Source organism: Tachypleus tridentatus, chromosome 6 (assembly GCF_004210375.1).
Source record: "Tachypleus tridentatus isolate NWPU-2018 chromosome 6, ASM421037v1, whole genome shotgun sequence".
Classification (NCBI taxonomy): Eukaryota; Metazoa; Arthropoda; class Merostomata; order Xiphosura; family Limulidae; genus Tachypleus; species Tachypleus tridentatus.
Genome location: NC_134830.1, coordinates 85,453,844 through 85,473,581, shown reverse-complemented (window position 1 = coordinate 85,473,581; position 19,738 = coordinate 85,453,844). Strand labels below are relative to the sequence as shown.

At 33.5% G+C, this 19,738-nt stretch overlaps 1 protein-coding gene across 19 annotated transcripts in view; it reads left to right on the top strand.

The window, feature by feature from the left end:
* Positions 1-19,738, top strand: part of LOC143252947 (uncharacterized) — a 229,411-nt gene that overhangs the window by 42,439 nt on the left and 167,234 nt on the right. For all 19 annotated transcript variants that reach the window (XM_076505869.1, XM_076505868.1, XM_076505867.1 and 16 more), the window contains 2 exons: positions 781-924; positions 12,388-12,511. In XM_076505869.1, coding sequence (XP_076361984.1) covers positions 781-924; positions 12,388-12,511 — 268 coding nt within the window. The remainder of the gene's footprint in view (positions 1-780; positions 925-12,387; positions 12,512-19,738) is intronic.

Genomic DNA, 19,738 nt, shown 5'->3' with positions numbered 1-19,738 from the left:
AAACATGTATCAGTAATCAATTATCGCCTTATAACTTTCTTGTAAATTAATTGAAAATTCATGCAAACAGAAATTCTGTCTATATATCTATAATATAGTTTCAGTTTTAAATTCGTAATGATGTTGGCTGCTGGGGGTTTATTCAAGATAGAGTTATGCAATCATTTCTGTTTTCTCTTTGTGTTTGTCTGTCTGTCAATACCTTTTGTTCCTACATATTTTTGTATGCATGAATAAATATCACACCTTGCACTTGTCTAAGTAAATTATTTTTAATTCTTGCTATTTAATAACTGAGTAAAGTTTAGTGAGATATTTGTTTTAATGTTTCTAATAGTAAAAGTAAACAAATAACTTGATGATATGCATGTGTGAAACAAATAAATAAAAATTATTCTATTTCAAATTAATAATGTGTTACTGTTTTGTTTTGAAGGTAATTTGATGTTCCATTTAATGACATTGATGTACATGCTATAAACCAAAATTTTGTGTTGCACTAAAATATGTTTTAATCTTTCAGATGTAACATTTAAAGAGTGTTAACCAAAATCTTTTTATTCACAATGGATAAACTATAATTTAATATGTAATTTGGTTTTGCCAATCACATTCTCTACATATGAATATATACAGGCACAATTTGAGCAATATTTTAAGTATAAACATATTTTTCTCTATAGTGTACATTTGGTTGTATTCTGTTGTTAGTTTTATGTTGTTGTGATCAACCATTAAAATGTACATACTGATGTTTTATACTTATATGTAATATATTAGGAGAAGATACAATACTTGGAGATCAGTCCATGCGTTATCTGACAGTAGATGAAATGAAATCGCTTGGAGATGACTCTTTGCCTATTGATGTCACCAAAGATGAAAGAACTGCTGAATCTATGTTGTTGAGTGCTGATTCTGGAGGTGAATATTTAGTGCAACTTGGTATTTAAAAGTGAACCTAGATTATTTTTATGTTTTATTCATTATTGTATGTTGTTTCAATAGTAAAAAGTTAATTTTAAGAACTTGTCAGTGAGAAGAAATAAGAATATTCCATCCACACCATGTTTGCCATATTGATTTTTGATGAGACTCTTTGCCCAATACCAAGGCTTATCAGGTTAGCTGAGGTAAGAAAGACATAATTATTTATTTATATCATTAACTGCATGAACAAAAATTGTACTGGTGTGAACTGTAATTATTATCAATTTTATTTAAGTCATCAAAAGTTAAAATTATGGTAACAATTTGTAACAGAATTTAAATTATTCTTCGAAATATAAATTCAGAAACATTTATTTACTATTGCAAACTAAGATCTAGTACCTCATACCAATGTTAAGATTTTTAGACATGCCACAAATATTGACCAAAATTGTCACACCTTTATGTATTAATGTGGATTGCACCAGACTATGATGTAATCATCATTAAACTATACTTTTTCCAGGTAACACCTTCCATGCACAGTAATCTTTGTGAGCACTGTCTTTGGACAATGGCCCATTCTTTAGTTTAGCATTGCTTTGTTTTTAAGAGCTGATGGAAGTTTTTAGCTTTTCTTTAGTTCTATTGCTTATGAGAAAGAAAGATGCCAAATTTTGAACATTACAATAAGAACATTAATTTGAATTACCTCCAGCTTGATTTTTTCTTTTAATCAGATTGTAATTTTGGGTTATGTGTTCTACTATATGTTTCATTTCCTGTTATTTTTACTAAATATACAGGTTTTATAAAGTGCTTTTCATAGTCATCATTATGTTAGTGATCTAGGCCTATCTGTGATTGACATATAAGGCCATATTTTATTTATTAAGGAAAAAAAAATATATGCATGTATATTAGACAGTTTCACAAATCACCTGGATTACAGATTCATGTTTCCACATGGTTTCTTTTGCAGTGATGTTTCCTGTTATTTTAACACAGTGTAAAGGTATTATTAAGTGCTTTTCACTGTCAACACACTAGGTCAACTGTTATTTATAAAACAATAACAAATATATGTATGTATCATATGGTGTCCTGGATCACCTGGTTTTGCAATTCATTTTCCGTTTTTTGACATATTTCAAGATTCTAACACTTCAACAGGAGTCATTCACTAATCTAACTGTGGCTGAAGTAACTTTGATGGCTGATGGTGTTATTGTTATTGTGCACCAGGTGGTTGATTCTACTGTGATATCAAATTCAGAATTCCCAACTTCCTGCATCTGCTACTTCAATCAACTAAGACTGCTCCATCTTTAGATAAAGTTGATCAATTAAATACATGCCAACTAGCATTTTTCTTGCTTGGATTTGATGGATATGTAATTTTTTCTCTTTAGTTATTTTTTTATTGATTCTCTAGGTTTGTTGTTGCACCTTAATCACAATAAGCATTTTCCTTCAACTTAGTGCTCTCTTGTTTTTCTACTTTTTTTTACTGTCTCCTTCTATTAATCTTTGTCTCTTACATACTGTGGACTGTCACTGGATAAAGGAATGATGCCCACAAACAGTGAGCTGAGCATAAAGCAATATATCAAAGACAAACCGATCAGGTGAGGCCTAAAAACGTTTATTTTATGTGAAAGCAAAAGTGGATGCATTAGGAATGGGGAGGTGTATATGGGGAAAGTTAATGTGTATCAGCCATAGGAAACAGCACTGGGTGCTTGGTTGCTTGGTTGTGCAAACAATTTGAAGAGTGCAATCACTTCATACATACTGATTGATTTTACACTTGTGTAAATGTCATGTTGCAGAGTACTTGGTGGAGAAACAAGGTACACAATTGTGTAGTATAGCTTTGACCAATAGGAAGAAATTTCCTAAGGAACTTGTCAAAAAGAAAGTGGTCTGTGGTTCTCATTTATTGTTGTACAATGGTAAGACTACTGCTGTTGTGTGGTATGACAAGAAGCCAGTTTATTTTTTGGCAATAAAGTATATCAGTGATAGTGATGTAACAGTATGACAGCGAGGAACACAAACAAATGCCAGTGCCATTCCCAGCTTTAATGAAGGCCTTTAATACCTATATGGCTGGCAAAAATAATAATGACCAGATGATGAAGCTACAAAGATGTAGATGCCATTACAAGTGGCCAAGATGACTTGTGGTGAAATTCGCTGTCTGGTTACATGTAATACTTATGTCATACAAAGCTGCTACAAAACACTCAAGGAAGCTGGAAAGCTGTTCATACCTTCCATATGTTTGTCAACAAACTGTGTCGTGAAATAGTGGTTACACAATGTCATGCACAGATCCCTATGTTACATTGAAAGTCCAGCTCAGATAAGATACAACTGTTGAATGAACCAAATGTTCCAGTACCCCTACACAAGGAGAAACTTCAAACAACAGATGCATTGTCTGCGTAGAGAAATACAAGTGGGCAAAGAGAGGGATTCTGGAAGCTAAGGACAAGGTCCTGTTAAAAGGTATTAAAACAGTTTACTGGTGTAAATCATATGAGGTGTTCCTGTGTAGTGGATCTAGCAATAAGAACTACTTTGAGGCTTATCATTCCAAAGTTTAATTCTGGCAATAAATCACTGAACTGTAGCACCAATGATGGTATGCTATTAGAAAAGTTTTGAATAAGTAAATTCGTTGTTTTGTACTATAGACTCAAAATTATGTTATATCATTCTAGGAAGTCACCTTGTAAGATTATTGTAGTTTTCAAATTTAAAAGTTTTCCAGAATGGTTGGAAATTGTTGGGTGCCCAGGGTCATGATGCTGAAAGGGTGAGGAGTGTGGGTCTCAAAAGGTTCACCATTGCTCACATTTTCCTTGTATGTTTTCTCTCTTAGGATATATTTTATTGCTTTCACTTATGAGATTTGTCACACACATTTTGGCTTTTAATGCCTCCCAGTCACTTTACCAGAGAGAGAGGTTTATATCATTTACTGAATTTTCCTTCTTCTTTATATCTTTCTTAGGAGGGTGATCAGATGTTTTGTTTAATCAACCTCCTTTCCATTTTTTCTATGTACAGTTGTTTGAATCCCATTCATTTCATTTGTCACATATGGGCTGTTTGCTGTTATATCACCTGTATTGCCCTTTCAAGGTAGTTGAAAATGTATTTTCTTGTTATAAGGTTTGTCTCCCTCTAGTAGCTTATCCTCTTAAACTTTGACTAGTTTTATTATATACTGCATCGTTTATGAATGATGGCCATTCTTGTCTTTTTATCTCTTCATATTAATATTATTATCTCCTGGCTTCTCTTACTTTTATCTCTTGATATTCCCCTGGATGAGATGTTTTATCCCCAACACTATTATATCACACTTATCACATTTCAATTTCATCTATCTTTTTTTTTGTCTCTCTCCTGTCAACATTCTCCAATCCTCATGATGGAACCTACCATGTGACCAGTGTTGACTCTCAGGAAATACTTTTTTCTCCTAAACCCCACATCAGGATAGAAGATGATAAGCCTCTTTGTCCCTTCTTAGTTTCTATTATTAAGATGATGGAACCTCCTCCACTTTGTCGTGTATATAATGTCTCCGGTGGGATATCCTTATCGTGCCAGTAATGTTGGAAGCCATCTGGATCATCCAGGTTAAATTTTTTTCTCATCAGAGAACAAAACCTTTGTCCATTCTTCTCATGTCTCATGTTTGGTGCTTCTCAGCAAAGTTTAACCGAGCTGTTTCGTGGTGTGGAAGGTGGCGTGACCTTTGAAGACACCTTTATGGTTTTAAAGCCTTTCTCTCACAGATGCTGTCTTATTGTTCTTGAGCTGCATTCTGTGTCCTTAAGGGCCTTAATCTGGTTTGACAATTGGCTGGTGTCTTGCTGGAAAGCCCGTCGAATCTTCCTACTCAACGCTGGCGATATTTTCATGGGCCGACCACTTGAAATTCTCGTTCTGTATTCCTCAGGGTCTTTTAAGAAATTTACAACAGCAGTTTTAATATGCCCAGTCTCACCAGCGATGGCACGTTGAGAGAGACCTTGCTTTTGCAGCTCGACAATTTTGCCACGTTCAAACTCGGTCAATGTTTTAGCCTTTGTCATGTTTTTACCCAATGTAACACAGGCGGTATCAGTGGGAGATGTTGACAACGCTAATGGTTGAACACAAATGACTAAATTTTGTTACGTGTTTACCGATTAATCCTTCATTTCAGTATGGTCTTAAACTTTTCACCAGCTAGTAGTTAGGCTAATTTCATGGTGTTCACATTTTCCCTATTAAATGTTAAAAAAAGTTTTTAATTTTTATTTTCCCTTTTCTTATTTTCGTCTTTCGAAGCTCTACTCAAATAAGTGGTTGAGTCTAACAATGCAAAATGCATATTTTTTCTTTATGTTCATTGGCCTTTAGATTTTGGCCAGCAGTGTATGGATGTAAATATATTTTGCTTTTTAGGCTATACTTCAGGAAGAAAAAAAAAAGCACAAAGTGTGAGTCTTCTGCACTCACACCTAGTTAATGCCTCCTGTCCCAATTTACTATAACCAATTGCAAATCTACTATTATGGAACCTTATACAAAGTATAGAAAATCTGTTTCATTCAGGTACCTCTTGTTATTCCCTTCCAACAGAGAAAGTGATACAGTAGAGTATGCTAGCAGTGATATAGTCCTTGTAGCGCACATAGGGGCTAATGATGTAGGAGAGGGTAAGTGAAAGAAGCTAATTATTAATACAAGAAACTAAAAGAAAATGGGCTATAATAAGTTAATTTTGTCAGAAATACTGCTAAGATTTACTTATAGTGATGAAATAATAAAGACAGTAGAATCAAATACTAGGCTTAAGTTAGTATGTGAGATCAGTTCAATGGGAAAATTTATTATTATTATTTTAATAGGATGAATGTTTTTACATTTGAATAGGGTAGGGGCTGACTTGTTTGCAAGAGCTAGAAACATAAGTATAAGGACAGATTTAAACTAGGACTAGATAGTGGTGAGAGGCAGAATATGGATAACTGTAAAGCACTGGTAAGAATAAAGGACTTTGAGGTGATGAAAGTAACTGATATTTGATTAAAGGTAGCCAGTGTTGATGGCTGGAATGTTTTTGAAACACAGGGTTAGGGATTGTGCAATAGGGACAGAGTACTAAATGAAGGTGGGAACCTACTAGGAACATGGTATTTTGAATTTATCACTAACTTTAATATAGGAATGGTTGATAGGGTGGAGATTGGGTAACTTCTGGATGAAGTGAATCATTGCTTTATTAGATTTGATGTTTTAGTGCATATAGAGTTAAGGAATAATGAGGCATTGATTTCAAATTTAATAAAAGGTCATTTTGAAAGGATGATATAACACTTTAATTAATTCAGTTTTCAAATTCCAATTAAATGAGATACTTATCATATATGGAAAATTTGAAACACAGGGTTAGGGATTGTGCAATAGGGACAGAGTACTAAATGAAGGTGGGAACCTACTAGGAACATGGTATTTTGAATTTATCACTAACTTTAATATAGGAATGGTTGATAGGGTGGAGATTGGGTAACTTCTGGATGAAGTGAATCATTGCTTTATTAGATTTGATGTTTTAGTGCATATAGAGTTAAGGAATAATGAGGCATTGATTTCAAATTTAATAAAAGGTCATTTTGAAAGGATGATATAACACTTTAATTAATTCAGTTTTCAAATTCCAATTAAATGAGATACTTATCATATATGGAAAATTTGAAACACAGGATTAGGGATTGTGTAATAGGGACAGAGTACTAAATGAAGGTGGGAACCTACTAGGAACATGGTATTTTGAATTTATCACTAACTTTAATATAGGAATGGTTGATAGGGTGGAGATTGGGTAACTTCTGGATGAAGTGAATCATTGCTTTATTAGATTTGATGTTTTAGTGCATATAGAGTTAAGGAATAATGAGGCGTTGATTTCAAATTTAATAAAAGGTCATTTTGAAAGGATGATATAACACTTTAATTAATTCAGTTTTCAAATTCCAATTAAATGAGATACTTATCATATATGGAAAATTTGAAACACAGGGTTAGGGATTGTGCAATAGGGACAGAGTACTAAATGAAGGTGGGAACCTACTAGGAACATGGTATTTTGAATTTATCACTAACTTTAATATAGGAATGGTTGATAGGGTGGAGATTGGGTAACTTCTGGATGAAGTGAATCATTGCTTTATTAGATTTGATGTTTTAGTGCATATAGAGTTAAGGAATAATGAGGCATTGATTTCAAATTTAATAAAAGGTCATTTTGAAAGGATGATATAACACTTTAATTAATTCAGTTTTCAAATTCCAATTAAATGAGATACTTATCATATATGGAAAATTTGAAACACAGGATTAGGGATTGTGTAATAGGGACAGAGTACTAAATGAAGGTGGGAACCTACTAGGAACATGGTATTTTGAATTTATCACTAACTTTAATATAGGAATGGTTGATAGGGTGGAGATTGGGTAACTTCTGGATGAAGTGAGTCATTGCTTTATTAGATTTGATGTTTTAGTGCATATAGAGTTAAGGAATAATGAGGCGTTGATTTCAAATTTAATAAAAGGTCATTTTGAAAGGATGATATAACACTTTAATTAATTCAGTTTTCAAATTCCAATTAAATGAGATACTTATCATATATGGAAAATTTGTTTACAAATATGTTATTGAATATTTAAAATAGACATATTCCTTATAGGAACAACATGGGGAAATTTTTGGAATTAAAACAAGGGTGGTTCACTAAGGGTATATAGGATAAAATTAAAGTGTAAAAATAGCAAAAATTTCTTTAAGTACATAAAGGGTAAGCAGAATATTAAAATAGGGCCTTTGAGAGATGATACTGGACAGTCATTTCCCAATAATTATAGAATGTAAAAGCTTATAAATGATAATATTCACCCAAAAGTTTTGATGGAGGTTAAAGATTGGATAAGTGGGCTGCTTGCTACTATTTTTTATAATCCCTTAAATAGTGAGTAGGTGCCAAAAGATTGGAAGTTGGCTAATGATAAAAAATGGTCCCAGCAATTATAGGCCTATTAGTCTTAAATCAGTAGTGGGGAAGTTATGGAAAATCTGATTAAAGGATGCTGTGCAAAGTAAATTAATTAAGTTTAAAATTTTGTTGGAAAGCCAAAATGGATTTTAAGAGCATTTGACAAGTTGACACACAAAAGGCATGCTAAAAAAGGTAGGTGTGAGGAATAGGTTGGCTTGTTGGATAGAAAACTAGCTTGACGAAAGATAGTAGAGGGTTATAAATAGAGTTCAATTAAACTGGGCTCATGTCATGAGTGGAGTATTTCAGAGATCAGTATTAGGAACTAATATTAGAAACTATGTTAATTTATCATTTCTCAAAAACAAGAAGTCTGTCATCACTACAAATACACCAGAATACATGTAATAAACATACGGTCTAATTTTTTCTTAATAGATAACAAAATACCCATCATAGATATAGCTACAACCACAGGAAAAAAAAAATTACTGGAACAAAAAATAATTCAGTTTTAAAATAGTTAACAGTCCAGAAAGCCATAATGTTAAACCTCACATTATGGATAATTATGTATTTTAAATTGATTTTTGTGTATTAATCATATCTGAAGTGTACAAAATGCAACACTTTATGAATATAGTTTGTATTACAAAAGATCTTAAGAAAAAGAAAAAAAGAGAACACATCACTACAATCCACAATGGTTCTTTATTTTAGATACCTTGGACATATGGTAAAGAAAGTAAATGCCAAGAATAAGAAGGTAAAAATTACACTCGCATCCATTGTTTGAAATGTCAAACATCTCTGATAATATACAAAGGATAAAAAACAGCTTAAAGGTAGAGCAGTATTGTTAACACAATGTCCACAGAGTTAGTACTTACTAAACCAATAAAAGCCCAATCATCATCATCATCCCTTTCTTAACCTGATGTGGTCCATATGGCAGCTATGAAGGCTCTTCATTGTGTTCAGATTTCTGTTGAGTCCTCACATCTGTTCTGTCCAGTTCTTTATTTTCTGTATCCCTCTCTGTTGTTTTATGCCAAGTATATTTTGGTCTTCCTCTGCTCCTTCTCCCAGTTGCTTGACTTAACAGTGTATTTTTATTCATTCTTAGAACATGACTGTGGTATTTCTATATATACAACTTGAGCTTTGCTGTGATTAATTGTTGTCCACTTCTTGCTCTTAACTCTCTCACTAAAGTCGGTCAAAGGAATGACTTTTTAGAGAATTACGTTCAGAGTTTAATTAAACTACTCTATTATTATTGTATGCAAATAAACTTAGCATCAAAATGAAATTAATAAGTCAAATCTTAATATTATAAAAGTTTTCAGTTTTTAGTATGAAAATTGGAATATTTGCTATCTAGATCTTCCCTCTTCTCTAATTTATTTACCACTCTTCCAACAAAATAAATTAACATAAATTACTCAAAATAATTTTAATATTAGTCAGGTTAAACATAAATTTTATAGCCATCAATTTCATTTGCTTACTGAGCCATAAACTATAAGATCCGCCCAATGTGCTGTGCCCACTAGTCGCATCCTCCCTTTCAGAAATTGTCAGTAATTCTCTTTAACATTTTATACAATATTATTTATAATAAATAAAAAGCAAAAGTTTCAGTTTATCAAATGACATATTATATTATGCTGTTTTCTGTAGAGAGAATTGTCTATTTTACTTCTAGTTCAAACTTTATTCCTATGGGAAACACATTGTTGAGCTTAGCTGAATTTTTAATGTTTCTTCCTTCTAGCATAGTTAGAAAGTTAGAGAAGCTGTTATAGTTATAGGACGTTGTCAACTTTTTGCATATTATTATTCTGTGTTCTTTGATTAAATGAAAAATAACTTCAGAAGAACCATAAATATAAAAGGTAGGGTTAAGGTTCATTAACAGATAACAGCAAAGTGTGTACTATATTTCTTGTTTTTTTGTGTATTCTTTACTTATTGCTATAAAAGTAACTAAAATGTAAAAATTAAAAACTTTTAGGTTAGATTAAGTATTATAAAGAAAAAATTCTTCATGAGGTATGTATGCTAACTAACAGTTTGTAAGTAGCTCTTGCTTTCAATGATTTGATATGGTAACATAAGTTACACATTTACTGAGTAATTTACAACTTGCATAGCAGGATTATTAATTAAACACAGTTGAAAGGACAATAAAACAAAATTTAAGTAGAAAAAGTTGTATAGTGTTACAAAATGTAAGCTATCTAGGATAAACAACTGGAATTTCCTCTTCCAATCTGCAGTCATGCATAGTGGTAACAAGGTCAGTCAAATTGACCAAATTAGGGTAAAGAAAATAACAGATAAAATATAAAGTTTTAGTGTAAAAAAGTTATGACATTTATTTAGAGGTTTTAGAAATTATGCAAATCAAATTTGAAAATTTTCAGATAAAGAAAAGTATTCTACATATATGATAGTGAATAAGTGCATAAGATTAGATATTTTTATTCATTTTACTTCCAGTTTTTATTTTTGAACTCATTTGAAATGTACATAATGATAGATATTTTATCTCTCTTATTCTCAAAGAAAATTATGTAAGTCATTTTATTAATACATGTCTGTGAATACTTTATCCTCCAAAAATTGTCCTAGTACTGTAGCTTTAATTTCTGAATGAATAAAATTTAATATTAGCAGGCCTTTAAGCATTTGGTTTTAACTACATTGTTTGAAACTTTTATGTTTTAACTTTAATTTTGTCTGTATCAGTAAAATAAAGGGTTTTTAGTCTAATTATTTTATTAAACCCCTTAATTTTAGGGATGTGATCTATTGTTATTAAAGATCTCTAATATATTATAACGATATATTAGAAATATCTAATAATATTAACTACAGTGTTTATAATAGTTCTATAACTATAGATTAATTTAATTTGACATAATATGAAATGTTTCAGTTTAGCCATTAAGGATATTTTACCCAAACATAGATGGAGATTGCTTTACTGGTTGTAAATTCTACACGAAAACTTAGATGTCACAAATTTGAATTTTGTGTTTCCATGTATCAGGTCATCCCATGAGTAATGTCCAAAAATTTAATACAGAAAGTGTATTGTCATTTCTGTCTTTGTAGGAGGCTTTAATGACTAAAAAATGTAGTGGGACATGTATAAAAATGTTCAACTAAAAGAAACTTTAACCCAACTTCACTCTTTCAGATCATTAATGGAATAAACCCTTATGAAGATGGATGTGCCTAAGGAGTGCATTAGGCATATAATGCTTTATGAGTTCAAAAAAGGCAATAGTGCAGCAGAAACTACACGAAACATTCAAGTTGTTTATGGTGCCGAGTTGCTCAATGAAATAAAATATCAAAGGTGGTTCCAGAAGTTCAGATCAGGTGACTACAGCGTAAGTGATGCACCATGGTCAGGCAATTCTGTTGTGTTTAATGATTATGATTGCACTGTAATAGTTGAAGAACTAGCACAGAAGCTAAATTCAACCCATTCAATAGTTCACCGTCATCTGCAACATCTTGGAAGGGTGTCAAAACTTGAAAAATGATTTGACAGAAGCTAACCTCAGAGCAATAGTGAACGTTTGTACTTCTCTGCACTTTCGTGAACGTAACTTACCTTTTTTTTTGGACAGGTTAGTGACTGGAGATGAAAAACTGATATCTTATGAAAATGCTAAGTGCTGCAGACAATGGCTCAGAGCAGGTAAACTGGCTAAAGCACAGCCCAAAATGGACCTCCACCCTAACAAAGTCTTGTTAAGCATTTGTTGGATGTTGTTGGTGTGATCCACTTTGAGTTGCTGCCATTCAATGTAATGATTACAGACTTCTGTTGTCAGCAGTCAGAGCACTTAAATGTTGCACTGAAAGAAAAGAGGCCTGCTTTGATCAATCTTAAAGGTGTTGTGTTACACTAGGATAAAGCACAGTTCCATACAGCAAGGCTCACATCTGCAAAGATTGAAGAACTAGACTGGGAAAAACTTTCACATCTACCATGTTCTCCAGACCTTACCCCATCTGATTATCATCTATTCCAAAGTTTGCAGAACTATCTTGATAGAAAAGAGCTTGGAGCACATGAAAGTATGAAAACTACTTTCTTTACATTCTTTTCCTTCAAACCCCAAGAATTTTATAGAAGTGGCATGCAGAGGCTTGTGAATCATTGGCAGGAAGTAATTAATAATAATGAAACATACATTATTGATACAATAACATTAAAAGCATTTGAAATCCTTTCTCTTTTTCTGAACCTAAAATCGGACATTACTTAAGGGATGACCTGATACTAATGTTGATAACAGCAATGTGTGTATGAAGACATAAATAAAACATCAACATTTTTAATTCTCAAATTAAATGTTATATTTTCTAGCCCCATTAACAGTAGAGGAAGACCACCTCTCACCTCTGCACATTAGGCATGATATTGAATCTGTGTTTGTGAGCAATTATGCTGCAGATAATGTTGACATCTCAAGAGCACCTGTTCATGCAGGGTAGGTAGAAACCTTTTATTTTTTCATGAATCTAAAAGATATGAAACTGCATGACATGAAAGTGTACATAATTTTTCTTTTTTCTTTTAGTTTTGGATTCTTTATGATTATTAATAAGTTTGAGCATTTATGTGAATGGTACATGCTCTTTTATAGAATCTAACCTTGTTTTGGATATTGAAAGTTTATTCCTTATTTATATGTGTAAACATATGTAGCTGTATTTCTTATGAAATATGACTTTTACATCTATTATATTCTTGCTGTAGTAAGGAATTAAAAATATTTAACATATTATTATTTTATATATTTGTTTTCAGTTGAATTGTTGATATGCTTCTTATTTCTTTTAAACATTTTTTAATCTTTATCTAGTGTTAAATTTTATGAGGCCATCTAATAAGAAGAGGCAAACCTGAAAGAAACAATTTAGTGTTTAGAAACATACCTCCTCTCCCACTACAGCTTGACTGCTAGAGTTTCATCATCCAATTTAATTATTGGGTTGATTTTTTCTCACTTGCTGCAGTCTTTTATTCCACACTTAATTGGCCTTGACAATTTTTGTCTGGTAACACTCTACCTTCATCAATATTCCCTTTATCTTGGTACTGTATATAGCACCTCATTCAGATAACGTTATCACTTTTTCTTGACAAAGCATTATTAATGGGTTTCTCAGAACTATGATCATTATTGGGAAAAAAACAAAAAAAAAAAAATATTTCCAGATTATCAGGTCTCTCCCATTCCAATTCTGATATTTAATGTTGCACACTGGTCAAGACAGTTGAGGCTGTCAGTAATCTTAATCATAGTGATGTAAAGACTAATATTTGGTATGATGGTGTTCTTCCAGAGACCTCTCAACATTGTGGAGAAAATTTAGATTCACTTCTTCCTATTCTTTATTTTATTCTGTAGGATAATGGTAAGTTTACGGACTTGGAGGACTGGAATCTGGGTTTGATTCCTGATAATGGACATAGCAGATAGCCCTTTGCTGCTTTGCACTAATGAAAGAAACTTACCTGGCTAAATGTTGTTTCAATCAGTGATAATAACAACTTTCTTTAAAAGAAATAAAAATGATTATCTATCTGTGATTTGTTTTTTCAATTTGTTTATCAAGAGTGTGATGTTTTGAGTCTTTCTCCAGTTGCTTATGATTCTGCTTCTTACTTGATGGTCGAAAGATCTGGGAGTGAATATTTAGTTTTTTTATTCATTAATGGACATTGTGGTTCATGCAGGAAGTTTTACTATTCAGTTAGTGGAGGGACATCTGTGTTATGTCTGGCATTTTTATCAGAACTATTTGATTTAGCCTACTACCCCAAGCATATTCTGACCTTCAAATAATATATTTGCTCTTCAGAATTAGGAGTTTGAAGTTAACCTGAAATTATCAATATCTTTTTGTGGTACAATGATGAGTTTATGGGCTTACAAATCTAAAATCCATTGTGATTTTTTCGTAACACTAAACTTTGTTGGAAGACATTTAGGATCACCAACTTCATAAGACAAACTGAAACCACTGTTAAGATGCACATTGATTCATTTGTTTGCTTCAACATTCATCTTTGTTGCTATTGGTGTCTCAAATTTCATTAGTTCCTACAGGGAGTTTATAGTTCCATACCTCTTTGAGAGTCCTTACCCCTAACATCAGTTTGGTTGGTCTGGGAGTGAGTCATGTTAGTTTTTTTTAGGTTTATTCTCATCAGTTGTTGGGCCTATGAAGACAGGCAGTTGGTATCCAGTCATTGATCTTTCTTGGCTTTATCAATGCCTAGCTTCTCCAAAGTTCACAAGTTACCCATTCCTTGATCTCAGTTGACATTTGTTACTGACGGTGTGAATGTCCAATTTTTTGTAACTTGCTCCTGTCTGCACATTGATATGGTGGTAGCATTCCACCACTATCAACATTTTTTGTGCACAAGGGTCAGATACTGCAGTTCAGGATTCTTACCTTTGGACTAACATCAGCACCACATGGGCTCTGTTGAATCATGCAAGCTTTTTCTCATCACCTCTATTCCATAACTCTGTGCACACACCTTCTCACTGACAACTGGTTACTGTTGGCACCATTTCACCAGTTGTCAGAATGTCGCACCCAGAATCTACTTTCAGAAATATTCAAGGCCTACTTCATTCTTAGAACTCAGACATTTATTTTTCCTGCAACTCAGTATGTTATTAATCTGGGTATTTTTTTTTTCTTGCAAATCTTAGTTGGGTATAGCTGAATCTTATCATGCTTTAGTTATGGAATGGTTAGCTCCCAACTCTTAGTCACTTCTCATTCTTTCACTGCACAGACAATCTTTCTATTTTTGGAATGCGGGGATCACTTGAATTTCTTATGGCTTTGGGATGAGCACAGAAGAGATTCTTTCAACCAAGAAATTATAAACGTCAATTCACTTTATTCATCACTTTTTTTATTCAGGATCATTATTCACTCTCAAGGAGTTGTTAAGACACTACTAAGATGTGGGTTATTCTGCTGCCATTACTTTGTGATCCATCCTTTCATGAATGCTTCATTTCAAGGATAGGGTGCATACCTCAACAGTCAGGAATTCCAGGGTCTACATACAGATGATGAAGCTTTCCTACAAAATGTTTTAATCCTTTTTTCTCTTCAAAATGTGATACCTCATGGTCTGGAGTTATTAAGGGGAAAATCGTCAGGCTTCTTACAGACATTTCCATGGTGGTGTCTTGCATTTCCTGTCAAGGAAGCACTTGGTCTGGGACTTCCTGTTTTTAAACCTTGAATCTCCTTTCTCAAGACCACTGCTATTGTATCATCCTACTAGCTTGCCATGTTCAGTTGCTTTGATTCAAACATATTCTCCTGACAGAATAAGGTTCTATTGGATTGGCTGTCATTTTGAATGCATTCCATCAGGATGGGATTGGATTACAACTCTAGACCTTCTCTTCAATATGTATGTTACCCAATTACCCAAGTCACTAAGTATGATTTGTTCCAACACATTGTCAGGTCCTGTTGATAGCACACGATTGGCAGCTACACCCTAGATTCTGTTTCTGCAGTACCTTTCACTTTCATCTCCTCTTTGGCCATTTCTCTGGAGGCAGCCATGATTTGACATAGTACACCCTCTATCCAGAAGCTTAAGCTTCAGGCGTGCTTGTTATTCATTCATTCACATGGGTCTATGTGCCAACCATAGATAACTTTTTAAACTGGTTCTTTTGCTAGGATTTTGCATTTTACCCATTTGACCTGCAGAAGATGGCCTTATCAATTCCCATTATATATAATGACAAAAATTCTTTGCGTTCCCAGTTCTCTCCAGATTTCTGAAGTTACTGTAGATCATTTGCTTAGGCCTGCAATGAATATTTATCAGCAGAAATGGTACATACACTACGTGGCCAAAAGTATATGTGGACATCAGACCATCACACCCATATGTGCTTGTTGAACATCTCATTCCAAGACAATGGGCATTAATATGGAGTTGGTTCCCACTTTGCTGCTATAACAGCCTCAAATCTTCTGGGAAGGCTTTTTACTACATTTTGGAACATGGTGTGGGGATTTGCTCCTATTCCCACAATAGCATTAGTGAGACTGGGCACTGATGTCAGGCAAGAAGGCCTGGCTCTCAGTCGGGGTTCATCCCAAAGGTATTTGATGGGATTGAGAACGGGGCCCTGTGCAGGTCAGTCAAGTTTTTCCACATCAACCTTGGCAAACCATGTCTTTATGAATAACTCTTTGTGCAAGGGGGCATTGTCATGCTGAAACAAAAAAGGGCCTTTCCCAAACTGTTGCCACAAAGTTGGAAGCACACAATTCTCTAGAATGTCATTATATGCTGTAGCATTAAGAGTTTTCTTCACTGGAATTAAAGAGTCTAGTCCAAACCATGAAAAACAGCCCCAGACCATTATTTCTTTTCCAAAAAACTTGACAGTTGGCACTGTGCATTCAGGCAGGTAGAGTTCTCCTGGCATTTGACAAACCAAGATTCGTCTGTCAGACTGCCAGATAGTGAAACGTGATTAATCACTCTAGAGAATGGATTTCTACTGCTCCAGAGTCCAATGATGGTGTGCTTTACACAATTGCAGCCAACACTTGGCATTGCACATGGTGAACTTAGGCTTGTGTGAGGCTGGTCCTTATAGAAACCCATTTCATGAAGCTCCCAACAAACAGTTCTTGTGCTGATGTTACTTCCAGAGGCAGTTTGGAACTCAGTTGTGAGATTGCAACTGTAGACAGATGAGTTTTATGTGCTACATGCTTCAGCACTCAGCAGTTTCATTCTGTGAGCTTTGTGGCTGAGCTGTTGTTTCTCCTAGATGTTTCCACTTCACAATAACAGCACTTACAGTTGACAGGAGCAACTCTAACAGGGCAGAAATTTGATGAACTGACTTGTTGGAAAGGTGGCATCATGTGACGGTGCCACAATGAAAGATACTGAGCTCTTCAGTACAATCCATTCTACTGCCACTGTTTGTGTGTGGAGATTGCATGGCTGTATGCTTGATTTTATGCACCTATTAGCAGTGGGTGTGGCTGAAATAGCTAAACCTACTAATTAGAAGAGGTGTCCACATACTTTTAGCCATTTAGTGTGTATTGGCAGTGGTGTATTGAGAACAGGTTTAATCCACTTCAGTCAGATGTGCCAACCATAAATCATTTTTGAACTGATTCTTTGGCAAGGATTTTGCATTTTCACATTTGACCTATAGAAGATGGTCTTATCAATTCCTGTTACATATCAAGACAAAAATTCTTTGAGCTCTCAGTTCTCTCCAGATCTCTCAAGTTACTTTAGGTCATTTGCTCCACCTGAGCTTGGCCCTTTTTTGTGATCAATAGTGGCTCAATACATTGTTCATCAAAGAGGGTACCTTGTCTCCTTATAATTCCAAATGCAGAATAGTCTCATCCTGGATTCTTGAGCACATCCATGCTCTTTTCATAATTCTAGGGGAAGAGACATTTACCTTGCTCACACAGTTGGGGAGAGAAGATAATTTTTCATAATTCCAAACCAGATAAGCTCTTTTTCCTCAGGTTAAGTAAAGCACATAAGATCTTATCATTTTAAGCTTGGGGTGTTGCCTTTTGGACTTGTTCAGGTTGAGGAAAAGATTTGTCCATTTCAATGTTGCTTACTTTTTGATCCTTATTTTGTTGGCTTGGAATACATCACTCTATAGTTAAAGGTTGTTACCCATTTATAAGTAAATATATATTGTTATTCAATTGCCCTAGCTGCCTCTGAGCAGTGGAACCTTGGCTGTCTGGTTGGGGCTTGACCAGCAATGATGATAACTCATGTAAAATTCTATCCACAGTACATGAATAAGTTCCAAGTGAGGTTCCCCTACTGGGGTGCCAGTTTTCTGTTGAAACACCAATGATCCATGTTTTCTGTATGGATAATGCCCTCATTGATCCCTCTAGCTTTTCCTTATGGAATTCTAGCTGTAGTGTGCGCAGAGATAAGTATATTTTAGAAGTTAACATTTTCTTAAATCGAAAGTGTATGTCCAATAATACTTACTTGCTCTTCCACCCTTCCTCTCCATTAAGAGCTGGTCTTAGAGGCTGTGGATTGAGTCATTCTTGAAAAATTGATAACATTATCTAAATGATGTACTTGTATACGATACTGGGATAGGGAATGCATTGACAGAGGTGGAGAGTGTTAAGACAAGTATCACCAAATAAAATTAAGTTGGGTATAAAATGCTGGAGCAGGTGTGAACAAAAATGAGACCAATGCTTAAATGATTGAAAGAAGAAACCCTGGTAGTTGAGTAATAGTTGAAGTGTAAGTGGAGTTAGATATTATTGGAAACATATTTTCGATATAAGAAAATGTTAACATTTATTAACACACGTTACCAAAATATTTCTGTAGGTTTAAGTTCATTTTATTCAAGAAGTATTTTAATTTTGTAGTTCCAGTTTAGCTTTGCTAGTGTGTATTTATTCTGTATTCCTTATCATAATAAAATGTTTAAATAATTTATGATGCCTTTCTCAGGCATAGACTTCATAAACCAGTTGACTTAAAAATGGTAGTGAATACATATTTATGGAGTGATGTTGAGGATTATTAATCTTGATAGCATCAACAATACCAATGATTGAATATGTTACTATATAATTGCAAGTATTTTGTGTAGCTTCTTCATGCATGATTTACAGAAATGCTTAACATATTTCAATGGTACAGCTTTCACTTATAGAGGTGTGTGCAAACCTAATGGCTGATGGTTGAGTGAATTTATATTTTAGTCATAAAGATTTCCATGCACTAGGAACCAAGAAATTTACATTTCACTGGTAGAATAACATCAGTGTATGAAAAAACTACAAATTCTTGCATGAAACTAATCAGTGTTGAAGTGATGAATTATTATATATGATAAAAGGCAGGTAAACTATGAGGTGTTTAAACAATGCTCTTATATAAGTTTTTTGTCCAAAAAAGTCTTCAATATTCAAATGATCCAAAAAGCATTTATTAATAGTATGATAATGAACAATAAAGGTATTCTATATTAACATTTCTAAGGCTAGCAAATATTAATCCTGTTTGTATGAAAAAGATGAGTTTTAATCAGCCCAACCTCCTATAATAATAAGTGCTCTTCTAGGATGTGTAGAATTTATTTTATAATAAGAAATGTTTGTTTCATTCAAACCACCTCATTCGGTGCACATATAAAATATTTCAAACTGTTATCTGCCTATTTCACAATTATTTTTTATGAAATAATTCACTTAATGTACTTTTGTCATAAGTATCTTTATCTTCCCTTTTAGTCCTCAGATAAGGATTATACCATACAAGGAACATCATACATAAAGTTTAATGATGCTGAAAAGATGATGTATATCACCAACACAGAATTAATGGATTCTGAATTTACTTCTTTGTTATCAGTGTAATTTAAATTAGCTCTAACAGAATCAAGAAGTTTTCCCTGTCTAAAGCTCTAGAAAGAGATCAGCTAGAGCTAAAAGGTTTTTGATGTTTATTTTTTTACTTTGCAATAATAAAAGAAACCTTAACAAAGTAAGAATCCCAAGAGAATTACCTGTAAGTAAATAAATGAGATGGTTTAGTAGTTATGGTAATCTGTCCATTAGATGTAGAATGTTTTCACCTTTTCTAAATCCATAATTTTGAACTTATTTATGTC